The sequence below is a fragment of the Canis lupus genome, chromosome 29 (assembly GCF_048164855.1).
Source record: "Canis lupus baileyi chromosome 29, mCanLup2.hap1, whole genome shotgun sequence".
Taxonomy (NCBI): Eukaryota; Metazoa; Chordata; class Mammalia; order Carnivora; family Canidae; genus Canis; species Canis lupus.
In genome coordinates this window covers 39,167,964-39,190,933 of record NC_132866.1, presented here as the reverse complement: position 1 = coordinate 39,190,933, position 22,970 = coordinate 39,167,964, and the positions used below count along the sequence as shown (strand labels likewise).

The window sequence follows — 22,970 nt, the reverse complement described above, 5'->3', positions numbered from 1 at the left end:
GAATGGCTGGTCTTTCTGGAAAAAATGAAATATCTGATTTAAACATTCAGAGGGGAGGGGCAGCCATACAGCAATCAAACTGTCAGCATGGTTAAAAAACAAAAACAAAATCAAACTCAGGCCTTGACACTGCTATGGATTTAAAGTATGTATCTTGTATACTGCATATAGTTGGGTATTGGTTTTTTGAATTATTCTGATAATTTCTGCCTTTTATTTGGAGTTTTTAGTCCTTATAGACATTTGATGTAATTACTGAAATGGTTGGTTCTGTGTCTACCATTTGATTTGTCCTCTTTGTTTTCATTCCCCTGTTCCCCCCTTTTTTTTTTGCTTTCTTTTAAATTATTTATATATTTTTAGAATTCCATTTTAAGTCCTCTTGGTTTTTAGCTATAAACTTCTTTACATTATTTCAGTGGTTGCAATAGAGATTATAACCTACCTAAAATTTTACAAACTACTTAGAATTAATATTGTACCACTTGATAGAAGATGTAGAAAGCATATGACTGAAATAGTCCATCAATTCCCATTGTATTTTATGCTGTCTTCATGTAATGGTTACATGTATTATAAATGCCACATGACAGTGTTATAATATTTGCTTCAAATAATCTTATATATTTTAAAGGAAGGAGGAGGGAAGAAAGTCTCTTACATTTGCCAAACGTTTGCCGTATCTGATACTCTCCTATCCCTCCTGAGGACCTGTTTCCAGTGGAGCATTTCTTGGTGTGTAGATCTGCTGGTCATACCTTCTCCTCATTTCATTTTACCTGAAAATTTCTTTAATTCATTTTCATACTTGAGAAGTATTTTTGCTGGTTACAGAATTCTGTGTTGGTGACTGTTTTCTTTCAGCGCTTTAAAAATGTCATCTCATTGTCAACTGGTCCCCACAGTTTCTGATGACAAGTCCTTTGCACTTCAAATCATTGTTCCATTGTATTCTATCTGTTACTGCTTCCCGGGTCATCTTTTTCACTCTCTTTTGGAGGAGTTTGACTCTAAGGTATGGTTTTCTTTGCATTTATTCTGCTTGGGTTTGGCTGAACTTCTTGGAGCTATAAATTTGTCTCTCTCCAAACTTGGGGAATTGTTGGCCTTTATTTCTCCAGATATTCTTCCCCATTGTCTTGTACCTTCCCTCTCCTTCTGGGACTCCAATTACATGCATGTTGATGTCATCGCATAGATCTCTGAGGCCCTGTTATGTTAAAAAAAAATATCTCTCTTTCCTTCAGATTGGATCATTTATATTGATCTGCCTTAAGTTCACTGTCTCTTTGCTCTCATCTATATTTTGCTCTATTACTTATTTTTCCAGATATTTTTAGTTCTAGAATTTGCATCTGATGATGATTCTCTATCCTCCTCCTCCCTCTCTTCTCCTTCTTCCTCTCTTTTCCTTTTTTTAAATAAATTTATTTTTTATTGGTGTTCAATTTGCCAACATACAGAATAACACCCAGTGCTCATCTCGTCAAGTGCCCATCTCAGTGCCCGCCACCCAGTCACCCCCACCGCCCACCCACTGTCCCTTCCACCACCCCTAGTTCATTTCCCAGAGTTAGGAGTCTTTCATGTTCTGTCACCCTTTCTGATATTTCCCACTTATTTTTTCTCCTTTCCCCTTTATTCCCTTTCACTATTTTTTATATTCCCCAAATGAATGAGACCATATAATGTTTGTCCTTCTCCGATTGACTTATTTCACTCAGCATAATACCCTCCAGTTCCATCCACGTCGAAGCAAATGGTGGGTATTTGTCATTTCTAATGGCTGAGTAATATTCCATTGTATACATAAACCACATCATCTTTATCCATTCATCTGTTGATGGACACCGAGGCTCCTTCCACAGTTTGGCTATTGTGGACATTGCTGCTAGAAACATCGGGGTGCAGGTGTCCTGGCGTTTCATTGCATCTGTATCTTTGGGGGTAAATCCATAGCAGTGCAATTGCTGGGTCGTAGGGCAGGTCTATTTTTTAACTCTTTGAGGAACCTCCACACAGTTTTCCAGAGTGGCTGTACCAGTTCACATTCCCACCAACAGTGCAAGAGGGTTCCCCTTTCTCCGCATCCTCTCCAACATTTGTGGTTTCCTGCCTTGTTAATTTGCCCCATTCTCACTGGTGTGAGGTGGTATCTCATTGTGGTTTTGATGTGTATTTCCCTGATGGCAAGTGATGCAGAGCATTTTCTCATGTGCTTGTTGGCCATGTCTATGTCTTCCTCTCTTCCTCTCTTTTCCAATGTATAATTCTCTGCTGAGATTTCCTATCCTTTCATGAATTGGTAATATATTTGATCCACAGAGCACAGGTATAAAATCTTCACTGAAATCATTATCTGTTGATTGCAACATCTGTGCCATTGTACAGTTCCTCTTGGTTTCCCTTGAGAGTAGGTCGCATTTTCCTTGTATATTGCATAATTTTGGATTGTGCCTTGGATATTGTGAATGTTATTATATAGAAATTCTGAGTTCTTTTATATTCCTCTGAAAAGGAATTTTTTTTTTAAGCGAGCAGTTAACTTGGCTGCGCTAAACTGAAACCTGTTTAAAAGTTCAAATCTTACTCTAGTTGTTTCACCCTCAGTTGAACTATTTGCAGTTTGCTCCATACATGCTTGGCTTAGGGGTCAACCAGAGGCCAGAGGTTTAGACAAGTTTATGCAATGAAGTGGGGTTTTCCCTCTCCTGTGGTGCTACTAAATATGCAGGGAGCTGGTAGGGCCGGCTGCAGAGAACATTAATTAACTGCGAGCTCCCTCTGCCACACTTTTGGATCTCTTGTGACATTCATGCCAAGACCATTTTTGTCACTCCTGCCTGATGCAAGATTTTTATAATGGATCACTTTTGTTTGAGGACTCCACATTAGCTGGAGTGAGGCTTTTGTAGAGGTGCGGGTGGTCTGGGGTCCATCCTGCCCCGACCTTCCTTTCTGGTCTGCTTGCACCCACAGGCTCAGGCCTGCACCATCATTTATGCCTGCTCCTCTCCCTTCCTCTGCTCATATGGCCTTGCCAGTTCTAAAGGTTGGTACCTTCGCCCTCACAAGGACATGGGGTTGAGTGAGGACCTCTCCCATGATCATAGGATAATGAAGTCTACCCCTAAGGCCACTCATAAGTGTGGGCACATCTCAAAGGGATGGTAGGGAGTCTGGGCCAGTAAATGTCCAGACTTTGTTGTTTCTGGTACTTACCTAATGGTCAGGCTTCCTCAGAGGGACTTAAGCTTTCAGGGGCACATGCGTGCCTTCTCTCCCTTTCTGTATCATCCCCTGTGGAAACCTTTTATGCAGACTTTGAGCTTCTGGCCTATCACATTGGGTACACCTTCCAGAAATTCTGGAGACCCTGCTGATTCAATTCTGAAGCCAGAGGCAGGGAATATAGTTTGGGCAAGTGTGTAGGAGGACACAATGAATCACCCTGCCCAAGCTCAGGGCTGGCTCTGTTTCTTGGGTGTGGGGAAAGAAATGCATTTTAAAAGTCATTTTGAGGGACACCTGGGTGGCTCAGTGGTTAAGAGTCTTCCTTTGGCTCAGGACGTGATCCTGGAATTGAGTCCCACATCAGGCTCCCTGCATGAAGCCTGCTTCTCCCTATCCCTATATCCCTGCCTCTTTCTGTGTCTCTCATGAATAAATAAAATCTTTTAAAAAATCATTTTGAGTCTTCTCTTATTAGAGAAAACAGCCCCCAGCTCCCAAGGTAGTGCCTAGAACCTGTCAGGTGCCTTGCAGGAGAAAAATGGGGGAGCAGCAGGCTGGGGTCTTGTGCCAGCCCTGGGCACACATAGAAGGTGAGTTCCTTGTCCTGCAGGAGCCCTAGGTCCAAGGGAGAGGCTACATGGGAGGATTACAGTAGTTATCCTGGGGGGGGGGGGGGGAACAAAGCCCTGCGGGGGGCAGAGATGAGAATCAAAGACGCCTCCCCAGGGTGGATGACATTTGGGAGGTGTTCTGAAGAAAAAGTGGAGCTTTCTGAGCAACGAGTTGGGAAAACCACCTTCTATCTAGACTGGTTTTTTTGGCAGGGGGCACTTTTGCCTAGATGGAATCACAGTGATTATGGTTTTTTTTTTTTTTTTTTTTTTTTTTGGTGGGTAGAGGGAATGTGAGCTGTTTGGGTTGATTGGAATATAGCATGTTTAAGGAGACTTGTTTTGAATGCACTTCTTTATTTTTATGACAATTCCTAATTTATTCAACAAGGATGTATTTGGGCATCTAGTATATGCAAGAAATTGGACTAAGCATAAATAGAACAGAAATAATCATGCCTCCCAATGAGAACAGATGTCTATCAGTTGTCTTCTTGTTGCTGTCTGGTGTGGAAGCACTGAGCTGGGTGCAGGGCAGGAGGCCACACAGTCCTACTCTGCGTCAGACAGATTTGTGCAGTGTACCCACTCTGATCAGAGTATGGGATTCACTAAAGATTGAGGGAAAAACTTTTAGAATGCACTGAAGCTTAGGCATAACATGGCCCAACTTGGACATCCTTTGGTTTGAAGCCAGTAAGCCTGGGCCTGAGGAATCGTGGCAGCCACAGAAAAGCAAGCTGCAAGGTCTGCCCCAGGGCCACCTGGGTGCCTGCCCACCTGGGCAGGCTGGAGTCTGGGACCTGAGCTTAGCCTCAAGCATCTGGCCATATCCAAGTGAGACTGACTCCGGTGGCTTCTTAGATGGCTACACTATTGGGAATCCGGTCTGGGGACAAGTAATAATATGGCAGCTTCTTGTTCTTGTTGCGCTCAGCAATCATGCTGACGATGGTGTCAAGGTTCTTGTGGAACCGGGCAATGGCCTCTTTTACAGGCTTCTCGATGAAATGCTCTTCTGGATACATGCCCAGGAACAGCTAAGGGCCCAGATACAGACAGGTTAATCTTTGCTGAGGTGATGTCAAATGACAGGCCTTGTCTCACCCCCAGAGACCATCTCTTGGGAAGTGAGCGAGGGAGCATGTGCTCATTTCCCTCCCTCCATCCACTGCCACCTGCTGAGAGCACCCCAAGAATGCTCCTGGTCTGGGGTCTCAGATAAATGGGAAAGATAACTGCCCTGCTGTGGGGTGGCTACCAGGGTGTGTAATGACATGAGTGAATGGGGGACTGTGGTGGGCACGCGGCTGTACGGTCCTGCCTTCCCATCTGGGCTCCAGGCAACAGGGGCACAGGAGCCAGCGCTTGCCTCTCCGGCCCAGGACGGCCATGGTCAGGCCCTGCTGGGGTACTGTGCTTGTTTGTACACTCACACAGATGTCTGCAAATTCAAACTAGATAGAGCTTTATAAAAGTTATTGGGTTATTAAAACTGAAAAGTTTCATACCCAGGCCTGGAAAGGGTGAGATTTTGGATTAGTTTGTGGAGGACAGATCGTCTCAACATTCTTTGGCCCAGAAATTCCTCTACTAGGAACACGTCATCTGGCGCTACTGAACACATGTGCAAAGACATGTATACAAAGATGTTAGTGGAGGACTAACACATTAGCAAAGTCCCCAAAGCAACCTCAGTGCCCCCTAAAATGGCACATGGGTCTGGGGCTGGTAGAACTGGTCATCATTCTGTGCAACACAGAGCTAATGCCACAGGGTTGTGCCTGAGATCCTGAGATACCCAGCTTTGACATTAGGTTCAGTAAAGGGTGTGTGCATGGAAATGTCTGGAAAGATTCCCAGGAAACTCTTGGTCGTTCCCTCGGGGTAGTCACCGGGGAGCAGAGTCCCTTGCTCCCCTGCTCCAAGCTCCATCCAGGCGCAGGCCTGAGGACCTCCTGGGCACCCCCAGCCTTGGAAGTCAGGATTTCTGGAGAGCAGGTGTCCAGCTTAAGCCCTTAGGTTGCAAAGTCCTGAGACGGAGGAATGGGTTACATCCGAGTGACCTGCCCTTTAGAAGGGGCAGAATGTCTCCCGTGCTTACCTCATTTTCTTGAAACTGGCTCAGTGCCCATACTGCGCCCAGATGCCAGCAGGAGCGGCCACGGTCTGGCAGCGTGTCCACAATCTGCTCGATGGTGACGACACCCTTGGCCGTCGGTGGTGGGGCCCGCATGGTTGGGGGGGCATTGGGGATCCAGGAGCACCAGTCATACTGCAGGGACAGCCACAGACATAGGCGCGCCTCCCTGGCTGGTCCCACTGCCTGCAGTGGCCCACGTCCCTCCCTGCACCACTGAGAGCGCCGGCCACACGCCTGCCCTCCTTGTACTAGGCTTCCTGCTCCCACAGGGCCGCCTACTGTCCCCTCGCTGGCTGCTGCCCTCAGCTTAGTGGGCAGAACATGTCCCTGAGGCTGCCTGAGACCAGCCCCAGAAGACCAGAAAGAGGGGTGGCTCTGGCCGGGCCCCTCAGCAGCAGTCAAGGTGACCCTAGCCATGTCCCGCCCAGCCTTTGCCCACCTGGCCGAAGTTCACCGCTGCATGCTGGGCTGAGGCCGTGAAGATCACTACTGTTAGGTACTCCGACAGCTTCTCTCTGGTCTTGATGGACTTGGGGAAACCTAGTGAAGAGCCAGGGGCTGGCTGAGGCCCTGGGGTTGGGGGTGTGGACTGATGACCCTTGGGCACCCTCCCCCACCCCACTCCAGGCCCTGAGCTCCCCCACATGGGCTCGGGGGGCCCAGCCATGGGCAAGACACTGGGAGAGACAGCAGCTTGGCCAGGGCTCTGATGTTTCTCATCCTGGTTCTCAGTGGCTGCAGAAAGTCCCTGGGAAGTGCCCATGAGGCCTCCTGATGGCCAGGGGTCCCCTTAGGGGGCTCTGGCCCCAGCACCAGGTGCTAAGGTGGATGCTGGGGCCAGAACTGCCCAAGGGCAGTCAGAGGGGCAGGGAAGAGCAGAAGGGAGAGCCAGAGGGAGAGCTGGGGCAGTGTGTACCTGAGGTCTTCTTGCCCCGCATGCCGTACACATAAACATCCTTCACAAAGTCCTGCAGCTCCTGGTCCTCTACCACCATCTGGTCACTCTTGTAGTAGATGCCTACCACCTCGGCCGTGAACCTGGCTCAGGAGGAGGGGCCCAGCTAGGAGCGGATGACCTGGCCCAGGTTTGCAGCCGGGCCCCAGGGCAGGGCTCCAGTGGTGACCCCGGGACTTATTCCTTAATGTCCAGACTCCGGTCACTCACCCACACTCACACATCCACCTTCCTTCCTCCCTCTATCAGTGCCCTGACAATGGAGCCATCTCTGGCCCACTAAGTCAGCCGTCCAGGCCCTGGGCCTCTCCTCCTCCAGGACCTCCCCTCGCTCTGCACAGAGCAGGCCCCACAGCCCCAGCGTGCACTCACGTCTTGATGGCCTCCCACACCAGGAGCCCGTCATCCCGGTAGAAGTAGTAGGGAATGTCCTCTGTGCTGTCCATTCCCCGAGCTTTGATGGCCTCGGGGAAGCACAGGGAGATGTAGGTCAGGTCCTGCATGGCCCTCTGCACCATCTGCACGTGTCCACCGCCCCCTGTGGCGTTGGCCTTGAGTGGGAGGAGAAAGAGTACCATGAGCTGAACCTGGGCAGCCCTCTCCAGCCTTCTTGCCCAGAGCTCTCCACAAGAAACTGAAAGGACACTGGGGTGGCCAGGCATGTGGAGGGGCGAGCCCATGTCCTGTGAGTTTGGGAGGTGGGATGTTTAATTCAGGGAATACCAAGGGCAGCCCAAAGAGGAGGTTACGGGGAGGCACCTGTGCCCCATCCAGTGCAAGAGGTTGCAGTGGAAGGGGTGTGTGCAGAGACGGGGGACGAGGGGGCAGCTGCAGGAGGGCGGGGCCTGCTCTCATTCTGAGCACAGGCTGCCCAGAGTGCAAGCACTGCTCTCAGTGACCTCATCTCTGGGCTAAAGGGGCAGATACCAGCCCCCAGGACCATTCAGCTCTCCTGAGGGCAGTGTTTGCTTAGGTGAGGGCTGGAGAGATACATAAGAAGGGATCCTGGTCCTCATCCCAGCCGTTGAGACGTAGGCTTACATGGTGGCTGGGCAGTCAGGCCACAGAACCTTCAAAGGAGGACTTGCATCCTGAGGTGCCACACATCGGTTCACAGCGTCATTTAACCCAAGCCAGAGTGATTGGAGATGCTCCTTGGACCTTCTAATTGGATGGGAGATGGCAGTCGCCATGTGGGAACGTGAGCCTGGAGCTCCCTGTGGTGAGGTCCCAGTCCCTCACCCTTGGGGGAAAGCCTGTCTGCAGGGCCTGACTGGGAGGATGGCACCAACACCGTGGAAAGAGAGGAAGAGTACCAGCTGGTGTGGTTGTCCCTGGGGCCATTATTCGAGTCCCTGGGTCCATTTTGGGAGGGTCAGAGGCGCTCTCGCCTCTGTTATGTCCAGGGTTTTGAGAGAATACACTTCTTTTCCAGCTTCAGCTAGTTTGACTTGGGTTTTGTCATTTTCAACCCAAACGGTGGTTCAGCCTCACTGATGATGTGACTGCCTCACTAATGGGAGATCGAAGAGGAAAGGGGGCAGGAGTGAGGGTACTGGGAGGGTCCAGGCGTGGTAAGGCCACAGGGGGTCCAAATGGGCAAGGTGCTGCCTGGGAGGATGTGAGGGACAGGCAGGTGGTAGGCCCAGCTGAGAGAGGGAGGAGTGGGTGCCAGGAGGCAGGATCTCTACCCACAGGCCAGAGGATGGGGAGGAGCAGGAGAAGTCTACAGGGTGACACAGGCCAGGAGAAGAAGCGGTGAGAAGCAAGCAGCGCATTTGGAAGGGAAGAGGTGACTGGTATGGAAGGTGCCACAAATTGGCCAGAGGACGTGGGGAGCTGTCCCTGTGAGTGCCTCTGGCCTCCAACCCTTCCGAGGCACCCACAACCATCACAGAGCCTAGAGGTCTGTCTCCTGAGAGGAAATCTGGCATGGGGGTGGAGGTTTGGAGAAGTGGGCCCCCCCACAGAGGTGGATAGGAGGTGCCCACCTTGTCAAAGAGTCCATACTCGCAGATGAGCTGTTCACGGGCCTTGGTGTTGATGGCAATGGTGAACCGCACGTGTGCCACCAGAAGCTGCAGGGAAGAGCAGGAGAAGGCCTCAAAGCAGGCCTGGCCAGGCCTCATCCTGGCCAGGTCTGCACCCCCAGGGGCCCCCAGAGACCCCAAGCACCCTGCACCCCAGTCCGATGCAGAGGGGCTGCTGGAGGCCTGGGGAATGCAGCTTCGATGCTGAGTGACATGATAATGATAAAAATGATAATAGCCAACATTTGTCAAGTGTTTAACTAGGTGCTAGGTATGGGTTTACGCTGAATTCGTGAACTATTTTGGTTCTGACAGTAATCCTATGAGGCAAGTGCTCTCTGCTTTACAGATGAGGAAACAGGCCCAGAGAGCTATTTTGAGCCTGCATCACCCCAGCAGTCGGTGCCAGTAGGATTCAGGAAGACAGAAGCGTGGTGATGGTGGGGACTACCACCGCGGATCACACGAGGCTCACACTGACCTCATCGGCCTCTTCAAACTTTCTTCCCAGGCCAGCCAGGGCGCCCTGTGTTGGGCCCAGGCCTTGTGTCCTCAGGAACCCACAGGCTCAGAGCTGTACCACTGCCTCCTGAGCATCTCTCCAAGGGCCCCTCTCTGCTGGCTCCTCCCGTGGGGTGGTCCGTGCCCCAGCTCCCTCCCTCTGTCCCCCCACCATGCCCACGCCCTGCTCTGCTGGGCAAGGCAGGAGCTTGCCCTACCTTGAAAATGGGGTGCACTGCGGGCAGGTGGCGGTACATGGCAATGCCAAAGACTTCAGACACCAGATGTGTGCGCAGAAGGTGAGTGATGGTCTGGTGGATGTGGAAGTCACTGGAGCGCACCCAGATTTTGGCCAGAAGCCAGTCATATTTTGCATCCGAAGGGAGAAAAATTGGGTTTTCATCTCCTGGGACTTGGTTGAGCTGATACATTGGATAAAGAAAATGAATGGCAATGTTTGGTTCTATATAGCTGTAGGAGAGCCTGGCTTCTCAGGAAATTCCAGAAGAATCCATCCACATGTCTTAAACAGGGGCCTCTTAGTCATGAGAGGATCACCAAGGAGTGCAGGGAGCCCAAGGTTTGCATTTCCCACCCCAGTGACATCACTTACGACATCATCTACATCATCTGTGGGACGCTGGACACCTTCCTGAGCCTCTCTGAGCTCCAGTCCCGCCACCTGCAGCACTATTTGCTTACTCCCAGAGAGATGGCGAGTGACTAAGATGGCAAGAAAATCCCAGCAAGGAGCAGGCCGGGTGCTTTGAGTGAGTCGCTCGGGCCCCCAGCTTTCCTCCCTCCTGGTTTCTGCCCACTGCTCTGATGGCTGCTTTTCCGTGTCCCACACTTGCCCTTCCTCTGTTCTTCCCTTAAACATTGCTGTTCCGCAGCCTCCAGCTGCCACACCTGCTTCCCTTTCTGCCCTGGATGAGGTCCCCGGCTCCCCAGGTGCTAGGGTCCTGGGGTTGCAGTGGCCAAGGGTACGGTCACCTGAGCCCAGACCTGCAGCCAGCTGCCTCCTGTAGGCGAGACCAGGCCTGCCCGCACCCTTTCCAGTTTGGACTCCACACCGCGGCCAAGGTGACTTTTTTCTAAAATGCCAAACAGGAGGTAATATCAACCTCTTCTTTAAAAAAGATCACCTCTTAATGCAGGAAAATAAAGCCCCCAAAGTCCATGATCTGGCAGCTGACGCCTCTGTGGAAGTCACCCTATGTTCGGCCCTCCCTGCCCTCCAGTTCCTTGGTCCCAGCTCTGCCCATGACAACAGCCACTAGCCTGCACGGGTTCAGGACTCAGCAGGGTGAGGTCACGCGAGTGCTGTCCTGACCTCTTTCAGGGGAGCACACGGAGCCTTGGAGGGGTGAACATTTATGATGAGAAGGAACTACCAGAGTGGAAGGAGCAGCATACGGCTCGGGGAGCTGCGGGCCAGGCCTCCGGCTCCTGGGACACCAGCGGGTTAGCCGACTGACAGACCAAGGGGGACGGTCGCCCGGGACTGGGCGGAGGGGCCAAACTCAGTGGACTCCTTAAGGTAACAGGGACTGTTCTGGGAGGTGATTTCCCTGTCTCTCGCTGGCAAACGGTTGTCCAGTAGAAACAGTGCAAGCCGCGTATCAGGTGGCCACAGTAATACAAGTAAAAAGAAACAGGTGAACTTTCTGCTAATGATCTAATTTTATTTTACTCAATATATTCCCCTCATTCTAAGCCTTTGAAATCAGGTATGTACCAGAACACCTGGGCTCTGACTCACCATGTTTCAAGTGCTCTATGACAGCCAGCTCCACTCTGCTCGCCTGGGATAGGAAGGTTTGACTTTCCCAATATTTTTTTTAAAGAATTTTTTAAATTTTTATTTCTTTATGACAGTCACACACACACACACACACACACACACACACAGAGGCAGAGACACAGGCAGAGGGAGAAGCAGGCTCCATGCACCGGGAGCCCGATGTGGGATTTGATCCCAGGTCTCCAGGATCACTCCCTGGGCCAAAGGCAGGCGCTAAACTGCTGCGCCACCCAGGGATCCCATGACTTTCCCAATATTCATGTCTATTTATTAATGCAATTTAGTTGCTAACTTTTAATATCAGATAATTTCATGTAAAAATCCAAATTATCAGGTCGTCTTCAAAAATTAGGTCTGTGAACTCTGAATGCACATTTTTATAGAACAGCACTCATCCTTTTTGAATGGTGCCACCTCTGCCATCGGCCCCTGCCCTCCCTGTTTGCACCCTTCCCACCCCCCTCACCCCACTTCTCCCTTCCCTGCCACTGCCTCCACCTCCCTGGCTGCTCCCCCTCACCCACTGTCCTGCCCCTCCCCCAGCCGGCACCCCTCCCGAGTTTCCTTCATTTTGTCCTAATTGCCTGGCCCCACAGACACCTGACTCGGCACCTGGTCTCCCAGAACACATGGGCGGCCTGCCACGCTCTGGAACTTGGCTCTGCAGCTGAGGACACCCTCTGCCACCAGGTGCTCTGCTGTACTATCTCATTTAATCCCCACCAGCAGGGAGAAACTGAGGCTCAGAGTGGTTGCGTAGGTCTCCCAAGTCACAGGTTGGGCAAACAGCTGAGCTGGGATGGGACCCACACTGTTCATTCCTGGGCACTGCCTTCAGCCCATCTCTTCACTCAGTGCCTCGTCCAGACTCCCCCTTGCTTCCTCCTTGAACTTGTACACTGGCCTCTAAGGCCATGTTGACTTGGGCTGTCCCCTGCTACCCATCATGCTGTCCCCCCAACTCCTGTCCAGGCTCAGTGGTACCGTGGGACTCCAGAATGTGCCATGAAATACCTTGCTGTTTTTGATTTTTAAATTTGTGTTTTTATTAACAAAGTAGTTTTTTGTTTCTGATTAGAAATCTTATCGTAAAAAAAAAATTCTAGTCACTTCAGAAGAGCATAATAAAAAATAACCTGATAATCCAGCTTCTTTTGCAGATGTGTTTACCTGTTCAATTTCCCATAAATTGAACACTGTGATAAGGAAGGTCTCTTTTTTCTTTGGCTCACTTTGTGCCCTAACCAGTCCATCCCAGTGTTCATTACCGGTGCACCTGTGTCCTGGGGCACCTCTCCATACCCACACAGGTGCCGGCCCTGCCCCGTCTGCACTGTGCATTCAGTTTGCATGGATGACACGAGATCTCTGCTCTGTGTCTTACTTTCCGCTTTGTTAACTCACTGTGGAAACCCCTCGGGTCGGCTGTGATACCTCAAGTTCATTCTTACTAATGGTGGTGCAACAATTCATCATCTGGACATAAAAGATTTCATTCAATCAATCCTCTACTGCCTTCGGATTGTCTCCAAGTTTGTGTTCCTGCCACTAGCCATGCTTGGGATGTCCTCGCATGTGCATGCTCACTGGGAGCGCTTTCATCCTACTGCCCGGGCACCAGAGGAGAGGCTGCAGGGCTGGGAAGGCTGCTCTCTGGGGCAGGCAGTGTCCTCCCCCGCCTCCCCCCATCCCGTGGGCTCATGCAGCTGGGACACGCCCGCTCAGTGGCGTTGGTACCCTGCGCCCCTCCCATCAGCCTGGCCATGCCACCCCGCCCTGGGGACCCTCTGACCACCCACCGCAATCCAGAACCTCAGAGGCACACCTTAGCCGCACAGGTGCACGCCCCGGTAAGGCGTGTGAGCTGCCCCGGCCCAGGTGTCACAGTGTGCGCTCGCCCTGGCCTGCAGCAGCTCACAGCCAGGGCTGGGGAGGCCATCCTTGCTAGAGGTTGCGCGATCCCACTTTTTTTTTTCTGCTTCCAACTTAATGAGTCAGAAGTGATATCTCATTGTAACTAATTTGCATTTCCTTAACTATTAGTGACCTGGAGAATTTTTCCCTGTGCTGATTTTTCCATACGTTTCCTCTTCTATCAACTGCCTCTCATTCTCTGCCCATTTTAGTATTGGGATATTTGTCTTTTCCTTATCAGTTTGAAGCAACTATGTGTATATTGTGGATATTCATCCTTTATCTGTCCCTGTAGAGCACTTATTTCCTCCTATTATTTGCCTTTTGCCTTTGTTTATGGTGTATTTTATCATTTAATTTTTAAAACATGACAATCCAATATACCTATCTTTCCCTTTATTACTTCTTGGTTTTCTGTTTTACTTTAAGAACCTCCTTAGCGGGCATATTATACGTCCTTCTCCTAAATTCTTTTTACTTTTTTTTATTTTAATCTTTCCTTCATCTGAAATTTATTTTTGTTAATAGTATGACATACGGATCCAATTTAATCTTTTCCTTCTGTGAAGGCAGCTGTGATTGCATCATTGAAATTCACCCCTTTGCACTGAGTTGAGAAACCACCACTATCTACATTCAATTCTTATATACTGGGCTTATTTCTGGCCTCTTTACACTTACCCCACTCTCACCCCCAGTCTGTGATGCGTAGCACCTGTGTTGAACAGAGACCTTAAGGTATTCCGTAATAAGAGCAAGGAAGTCCTCATTTTTTTCTTTTCCAAAAAACCTTTTGGCTTTCCTTGAATACGTCTTTTTCCACATGACTCTTTAAATTATTTTATTTGATTTTCTCACCTTCAACTTTTCTCCACCCCTTACCAAAGAGAGAGAGAGAGAGAGAGAGAGAGAGAGAGGAGAAACTGAAATTTTAGTTGGAAATACATTAAATTCATAGGTTTAACTTTGATAGAACTGACCCTATTATGATATAAACTTTTCTTGATCAATATGAAAAAGGCACTTGTTAAGATTTGAATATAAAAGGGAATAGAAGGGAAGGGAGAAGAAATGTGTGGGAAATATCAGAAAGGGAGACAGAACATGAAGACTCCTAACTCTGGGAAACGAACTAGGGGTGATAGAGGGGAGGAGGGCGGGGGGTGGGGGTGACTGGGTGGCGGGCACTGAGGGGGGCACTTGATGGGATGAGCACTGGGTGTTATTCTGTATGTTGGCAAATTGAACACCAATAAAAATAAATTTAGAAAAAGATTTGATTTTACAGCATTTAAAATGACTTTACAGCTTATATGGTTTGATATCGTGTTGTTAGTATGGAGAGCCACTACTGGTGCTTTCAAGGAGTCTATTTATCCAGACACATCGCTAAACCTATGTATTGATTCTAATAACTTTTTGAAAAATGAGAATCTCTTAGGTTTTCTAGATCCATCATCATATCATCACCAAAAGATAGTCTTCTCTGTTTTTTTTCCACATGCTTATTGATTATGTTCTTATTTGTCACTGGTGTCGGGACCTCCAGGACGGTGTTGAGTGAAATAGTGACATCAGCATTCTTATTTATGATTTTAACAGAAATGGCTTTAGGGTTGCCATTTTAAAAAAAGGTTTATTGATTTATTCGTGAGAGACACACACAGAGAGTCAGAGACATAGGCAGAGGGAGATCTGATCCCAGATCCCGGGATCACACCCTCAGCCAAAGGCAGATGCTCAACCACTGAGCCACTCTACAGGTGTCCATAGGGTTGCCATTTTTTGGGTGATGTTTCCTGTCTCTATCACAGGGACATAGATTCCTTTCATTGGTATTTTAATATTTATTAGTTGTGGCTCCTAAATGTTATCAAGTTCCCTGTTGGTGTCAATTGATAGAATCAAAAGATTGTTCCTTATAAGTGTCATGAATTACACCGGAAGTTTACTTGCTATTGAAACATCTTGGAAGAAACCCTGCTTGGTTATGACCTATTAGTCCTTCATGACACTGCTGTATTCACTCTGTTAATATCATCTTTGGATTTCCTTTAAAATCTTTATTTGTAACTTGGATTGGTCTTTAACTTTCTTTGGAAACCTGCCTGTTCAGGGTTTCAGCATGAAGGTTATGCCAGCTTCACAAAATGAGTTCTGGAGCTGGGACTTCTGGGTGGCTCAGTAGTTGAGTGTCTGCCTTTGGCTCAAGTCGTGATCCTGGGGTCCTGGGATCGAGTCCCACACCAGGCTCCCCATGGGGAGTCTGCTTCTCCCTCTGCCTGTATCTCTGCCTCTCTCTCTGTGTCTCTCATAATAAATAAAATCTTTAAAAAAATGATTTCTGGAGCTGAAACACCTGAAGGAGTCCTGGAAGTGTCTGCTGGGTAAAGGCTGGCTGGAATTTGGCTGGCTGATCAGCACCTGGTCCCCTTACCAGGCTAGACATTCAGCTTCTCTGGAGTGGTGTCAGGTTTTTACTCATTGCTTCCAGCTTTTCAAATTTGTTGCCATGCTATTACCATTAAAGAGGACAAACACCCTTGTGATTATGTCTTCTTATTCCTACTCTTGTATATTTTCGCTCTTTTTTTCTTTCATTAGCTTCATAATGGCATTATTGATTTTCTTGGCCTTTCTAAGAACGAAAGTTTGGTTTATTATCCTCTGGCTTTCATTTTCATGGTTCTTTATAGTTTGCAAAGGTTGCATTTTCAGTAGAGAGAAGAGATTCAGGAACATTGTGACTTGTCCAAGGTCCTACGCCTGTTAGCAAGCGGCCAACCTGGGACTGCAGCCAGGCCCCTGACTCTAGGCCACATGAAGACTCTGGAGGACAGGCGGCTTCAGGGAGCCTGCCAGTGGTAAATGGCTCCTCTCCTCAGGTCTCTTAGTTCTGTTTGCTTCCCTTCCATCGCCTGTCCCTTTATCTTTTGCTTCAGTTTCTTAAGCATAAGGCTGATAGGCTGGGAATTCTTCTGGGGGAAGATGTGCCCCTGTGACCAGGAGATGTGTGGGGGTTTGGGGCGAGTATGGACTGGACTCTGGAGCTGGACGGCCTGGCACCCATCCCCACTGTGCTGTGTGCACCTGTGTCTGTTTTCTCACCTGCTGGAAATGACCCACAGCAGTAGTCCCCAACCTTGGAGGGTTGTAATGACGATTACATAAATAAAGGCAGGTCCTGGTCTGAAACCCTGATGACCAGGTGTCTCAGAATCCAGAAGTTTTAGGATTTTTAGCAGCATATATACTTCATTATGTGACACCTCTCTCCCCTGCTCTGAGTCTTGGACAACAGAATGTTTTACAATCAAACACAGCAGTATTTCTGTAGTGACAGACATGCATACCACATTGGATGGGGCAAAGCTTCTATACAGTCTTCCTTTTTGGTTCACAGCAAGTTTTGCTGCCAATGAATTTGGTGCAAACTTTTGAAAAACCTAGCAGTTTTAGGACTTTTTAGATTTTAGAATTGCAGGTAAGGGACTATGGACTGTACAGGCTAACTCTTGGGACAATCTTGTCATGGGGTTAGCGCCAGGCAAGCCAGCTGCTATTATGCCCGTAGCACTCAATGCCCAGTTTGTAGCTGGCTCAAAGTCAAGTCTGCTGGATGCTTGCCCACCTGTCCCCAGAAGGAGCCCCGGGGCAGCAGCCCCCTGCACAGAACTACATCTAGTCCTGTCCTGCGTGTTCTTTCTTCCTGTCTACATACCAGCTGTCACAATGTGCTGGGTGCTCTGAGGAAGCAGAGGGCAGCCAGGAATTGGAGAGATGAAGCTCTGCCCCTGCCTCCTGTCACCCAAACTGGTCCTCTTTCTCCTCCTCCATCATCATTAGTAAAAACAACAATCCACGGGCATTAGGGCACTAGAAGGGAGCATTGCTGGTCTGGCCTGCTTCCTGACCTCCATCATGCACCCTGGTGGCCATGGTCTCCAGCTCCTCTCCCAGCTTCACCTGCCAGACTCCCTTTTGCTGTTTTGACCTGGGTCCCCTGGTCAGGATGCTGGGCGGGTGGGAGGGATGTAGTATGTTACCCCAGGGCAGGTCCTTAGCAGAGCAGCTGGCCCTGCCAGCAACCTGTCGAGTGTACCTTGGGGAGGGAGCCTTTTCTGCTTCTCGTGGCCAGCCCTCCCCACAGCTGCCAGGAAGCCCTAAGATCTTGTTTTCCTGGTCCATCTGGCAGAGTCTCAGCGTTCAGCACCCTCCTTAGGAGATGTGAGGAGAGTGGCCTCCTCCTCCTGGAGGTTAAGGTGGAGACACCCAGGGAACTCCTGCCTAGGCCCTGGCTGCCCCAGAGCTGTCTAGGAAAGGAGCAAGGTAGGCAGCCTACCTGGATGGCAATGGGGACAATCTTGTTGGCCAGATTCTTGTACAGCAAGCAGATGGGCGCTGCCAGGAACTGCAGAGTACAGGGGTCTGTTTTGTTGGCATCGATACCATCCAGCAGGTCAAAGTCCACGATGAAGATGTTTCCTTGCTGCGGGAGGCAAGAGGAAATGTGTCCACATCACTCCCAGCTGGAGATGGACCTGAGGCTCGGGCCCAGAGAGAGGGAAAGGTGGCTCTAGAGGCCCCTAGTGTCTGATTAGGGTCAGAATTTACAGTTTGTTCTCTGACTCTAGGCCAATTGACATCCAGAACGTTCAGAGGTTGTGGTGGTTTTCTGGTAATGGGAAGGATGTATTGTCACTGGAAGCTGCTTGACCCTCAGGGAAGATGCTAGCAGTGGCAGGGTGGCAGTGTAATAAGGAAGCAGATAGAGTGCAGGCAAAACAGACAAGAGAATGCAAATACAGAAGAGCACCGCACCCGGCCTCCGTTACGTAGTGTCACAACCTGGTCACCTTTGGGAGGAGAAGTGGGGGTGGCTCTTTGGTGGTGGAAGCTTCTGCAGGGGGTATCTGCAGGGGCAGGATCTAGAGAGGCAGGGTTCGGGGAGGGGGTCTTTAGGGTTTGGGGGAGGGTAGGCTCTTCAGGGGCAGGAGGGGTCTGTATCCCTGGATGGTGTGTCCTGTGTCCTGGTCTGAGGCTGGTGGCATGGTGGGGCCATTTGGTGAAAATTCACTGAGCTTGCTGACACTCCTGATTTGGGTTCTTTTCTGTGGTTATTATACTTCAAAAAAAATTAACTTGCTAGTGGGATTTGAGGAAGGGAGAAAGCTACTCTTTGCAGAATATTGTTCAGTCTTCTACAGGGAGCCCACCCTGAGTGCTGTGAGGGTTCCTTTCATAAACTTGGGGTCTACTCAGGCCAGAACTTGAAGAATTTGGGTAGAGGACAGGTGGAGCTTCTTCTAAAGCCCTTCTTATTTTAAGCAAGTAATGGATGCCGCTAGGGAGCAGGGTGGGCTCTGTGCTGCTACAGGGTTGCCCAGTTTCCACAGGTGCTCAGGTGCGATGTGTGTCCACCACTCTGCCTGTAGAGGGCGTGCTGGGCCACCGAGCACAGGCTTCAGGAATCCCTCTAAGGGGGACCAAAGACCAAAGATGGGACAGGAGCCAAGGGCCTGGCCACCAGCTTCCTCCTTTTGCGACCCAAAGGACCATGGCAGTCATCTGACACCAGTGATGAGCTCTGAGCAGTCTGTCTGCAGTGTGTGGGGGGCAGGGGTGAGGAGGATGGGGTTTGCGCCCATTGCTCACGAGGGCAGGAGCATGGGGAGAAGCTGGTTTCAGGAGAGTGTGTGATGGGGCCCCTCGGAATCACCTTGTCAAGGAGGTAGAGACACATGGGCTGCTGGGTCACAGGGCTGGGTGGGCTTCTGTGATAGGCTGGACAACTGGATTTTCAGAGTGGACATGACCATTGTGAGTACTGCACAGGGGTGGCTGCTGATCACATCTCGAGAAGACCCAGGTTAGTTACGGTGATGAGGGCAGGCTAACAAGGGGCCCTGGGATTTGGACCTGTGCCTGGGACACTTCTCTGTTATCCCAAGCCACTTCCTCTCTCTAGGTCTCAGTTTCGTCCTTCCGAAACGTGAGGGGGAAAACGTATCTCTTAGTTCTGACGTTTGGGGATTCTGCAGTGGACACTGATGTTCTTGCCTGTCTGGTGTCCCTGTCCTCTCTTTTTGGCCCACGTGCTCCATTTTCCTGGCCCTAATAACTAATTCAGGGAATTAAGACTTGTGTTGTAGGAGATGAGAGGTCTGCAAAAGATGGCTGGTATGTGTGTAAGAGATGGTATGTGAAAGATGGTGTGTAAGACTCTAGTCAGTGGCAGCTATTAGCTTATTGCTTTGAGACTCAAGTCCATCACTCAGAGGAAAGGTGACTATTGTGACAAAGACGGCCAGCCGTGAAGTGGCAAGGACTCCCAAGCAGACGCTGTGTAGCCCCCTGCCAGAGGGCTACAGTCCCTTCTAATTCTAGGATTCTGTGGCTTTCAAGGTTCTGATTCTCTGACTTGAAGTGTGAAACATATAGCCACTGAATCAATGTTAATCCATCCAGAAATTAAATCTACAAGGGAATACTGCTGTGTGTGCATGCATGTGTGAGTATGTGCCCGTGTAGGGGTGTGTGTTGTCCTGATTAGCTGTCCATGTGAGTAGGTAGTGTCTGGGGCCTGGGCTGGTCCAGAGTGAGGGGGTTGGGACTGCTGCCCTGGGGCAGGGGACTGTGAGCTGGGCAGGCGACCCTCTAGAGCCCGGTGGGCAGGGTGTCGAGCTGGGAGGGTTGTCCACAGATGCACAGACCATCCATCTCTAGCTGGGGCCCCAAGGCAAGCTGAGCAAATCAGACATGATGACCAGAAACAGAGGCCACCTAGACACCTGGGGGGCAGGGGCAGGAGGCCCCCTTGTCCTGGCTCTGGGGGAAGATACTAACCGCCTGGAGAGCAAGCACTATTCTGGGCCCTCAAATCCCTGCAGGTGAGCCAGAGGAAGAGCAGGAGAGACGGGGAGGGCAGAAGCAGAGACATCAACATTTCTAATTAGAAAGTTAAAAATTCCATCCATTTTCTCCCTTTTTTCCTCTTCTGCTGCAAGGCTTGCTTCTTTCTCCCATTTCCTTACCTTTGCAAGGCTGGTGACAATTTTGCAGCCTTGTGTATAAAGCCTCTCTCATGAAGCCTGGCTCACAACCAGCCTCTACTGAGAGGGACCCCTCTTTTAATTAATGATACTGCTATTGAAAATACTGACATGTTCCTAGCTCCAAGCACTGAGAAATGTCACCCTCAATTCCTCCTCCTACATTGGAAATTTTCCATCAGTGCCCAGGGAAGGGAAGAGACCACTTTACCGAGGGCAGCTCATCTCGTCAGCCTGGCCGATGAGCCTGGACATAGCAGCCTGCAGGCTGGTGAGCACCAGCTGGCAGAAAGTGGTCTCTGCCTGACAGAGTGTGACCTGGCCATCTGAGCTGGCCTGGCCGAAGTCACCAGACAACCAGGTCCTACCTCGACCTCTTGCTCCAAGGTGAGCTGCCGCTCCAGACTGCACTCCACCATCTCTGTGGTCACAGGGAGCTTCTCGGGTAGCTTCTTGCAGCGCTGGATCAACACTGGGTTGCAGCCATTCAGGAACTGGTAGCCAAACATGAGGTCTTCCTGCCAGTGGTTCATGACACGCTCTGTAGGGGAGAAAATTGTGGCCCTGCCCGAACTCTGAGTGGGGGCAACCCAGGTTGCCCCCCTTCTGACCCTGGCTGAGGGTCAGCGTCCCTGCTGGGTACCTTCTCGCAGGGGTTCGCTAGGCAGCTGTTCAACCACAGATTCCCCTGGCTATGCCCTATTGCTTGACCACGGGGTCAGGCCACGCCACTATGTTGTCCTCCCTGAACCACCCTTGGTGCCTCAGAAGGTTCCTGAAGAATTCCTTTCTTAGGAACAACACCAAAAAATGGACAAATGGGATTGCATCAAACTAAAAAAGCTCTGCACAGCAAAGGGAACAGTTAACAGGGTAAAAAGACAACTTAGAGAATAGAGGACATTTGCAAACCAACCATCTGATAAAGGGTTAATCTCCAAAATATGTAAAGACTCCCACAACTCAATAAAAAAAAACTAATAACCTGATTAACAAATGGGCAAAGGACTTGAACAGACATTTCTCCAAAGAAGACATACAAATGGCCAGCAGGTATATGAAAAAATGCTCAATATCACTAATCATCAGGGAAATGCAAATCAGAACCACAATGACATATCACCTCATACCTGTCAGGATGGCTATTATAAAACCAAAAGACAACAGGTGTTGGAGAGGATGCAGAGAAACCGGAACCCTTGTGCACTGTTGGGGGGAATGCAAAATGTGTGGCCACTATGGAAAACAGGAGAGTGAGTTCCCAAAAAATTAAAACTAGAACTCCTATGTGATCTAGTGATCCCACTTCTGGGTATTTATCCAAAAGAATTTATTTTATTTTATTTTTTTTTTTCCAAAAGAATTTAAATCAGGATCTGGAAGAGATATCTGCACTCCCGCGGTCACTGCAGCGCACTTCATAACAGCTGAGATGTGGAAACAATCTTAAGAAAGGAAGGATGTTCTGCCGTGTGTGACGGTGCGGATGAACGTGGAGGCCGTCATGCTACGGGAACTCAGCCCGCCACAGAAAGACAGATACTGCAGGATTCCACTTACACGTGGTATTTAACACAGTCACGCTCATAAAATCAGAGTGGAATGGTGGTTGCCAGGGGCTGTGGGAGGGGAAACGCGGGGTCACCAATCAGTGAGCATGAAGTTTCAGTTGAGCAAGATGAATTCATTCTAGAGATCTGCAGTACGACACTGTGCCTGTAGAGGAAAGAGGGACTTGGGTCCTTCTGTCCAGGATGGAAGGAGAAGGAGGGAGAAGGAGGGGAGCAGAGAGCCCTCCTGGGGAGGAGTCTGCAAAGGCAGTTTTCCCCAGGTGCTTCTTTCTTTCTTTTTTTTTAAAGATTTTATTTACTTACTTACTTACTTACTTACTTACTTACTTATTTATTCGAGAGACAGAGAGAGAGAGAGAGGCAGAGACACAGGCAGAAGGAGAAGCAGGCTCTATGCAGGGAGCCTGACGTGGGACTCGATCCCAGGTCTCCAGGATCAAGCCCTGGACTGAAGACAGCGCTAAAGCACTGAGCCACCTGGGCTGCCCCCCAGGTGCTTATTTCGATGCCCGTTCTTCAAAATCCTTCCTGTTTCCTTATCTTTCTGTTGCTGTTTTTCCCTTCCTGGGCCAACCCCGGCAATTATGATGCTATTGCGAGCCAACACCTACTCAACACCTCCGAGTCTGAGGGAACCTAAAGTTGCTATTTGGTAAATGCTTTAAAAACACATTTAAGTTCTGCCTTTGCTCTGCTCAGAAGTATCATAAATGAGCGATTCATGTAAACACAAAGTTCTGACCGTGTTGAGACCTCTGATGATGAAGTGAGGTGGAGGGAGCTCAGTCCCGAATGTCCAAGGAGGAGAAGCCTCTGGGCATGAGGGTGATCAGCAGGGTGCTGTGGGTGCTGGGGAGGCCAGGGCGGCCCGGCCAGCTGAGCCTGCTGCCACACTGGAGTGGGGGGTGGAGGGGTGGGCTAGTTCCCAGGCCAGTCTCCCCAGCACCACGAGAGAACCCCAAGGCACACTCACCAGAAATAGTGTTGCTGATCTTGACGAAGATCTTCTCAAAATCAGCGAAGTCACTCCAAGAAGACTGGAACATGTGCATGAAGCGGTTGATGAACAGGTTCTCCATCCTGCAGGCCAGGAGACCACATCCCCACTTGCACTCATCCTGGCTTTGCCCCCCTCTCCAAAGCCCCCTCACCCTG

At 49.9% G+C, this 22,970-nt stretch overlaps 1 protein-coding gene across 4 annotated transcripts in view; it reads right to left on the bottom strand.

Moving 5' to 3' along the window:
- Positions 1–4,182: 4,182 nt before the first annotated feature.
- ALOX5 (arachidonate 5-lipoxygenase) overlaps positions 4,183–22,970 on the bottom strand; it is a 58,417-nt gene continuing 39,629 nt past the window's right edge. For all 4 annotated transcript variants that reach the window (XM_072806272.1, XM_072806270.1, XM_072806269.1 and 1 more), the window contains 10 exons: positions 22,789–22,895; positions 20,613–20,785; positions 17,535–17,681; positions 9,693–9,896; positions 8,935–9,021; positions 7,316–7,494; positions 6,905–7,026; positions 6,428–6,528; positions 5,950–6,120; positions 4,183–4,885 (listed from right to left, as the gene is read on the bottom strand). In XM_072806272.1, the coding sequence (XP_072662373.1) occupies positions 4,706–4,885; positions 5,950–6,120; positions 6,428–6,528; positions 6,905–7,026; positions 7,316–7,494; positions 8,935–9,021; positions 9,693–9,896; positions 17,535–17,681; positions 20,613–20,785; positions 22,789–22,895 (1,471 nt within the window). In that variant the 3' untranslated portion in view covers positions 4,183–4,705. The remainder of the gene's footprint in view (positions 4,886–5,949; positions 6,121–6,427; positions 6,529–6,904; positions 7,027–7,315; positions 7,495–8,934; positions 9,022–9,692; positions 9,897–17,534; positions 17,682–20,612; positions 20,786–22,788; positions 22,896–22,970) is intronic.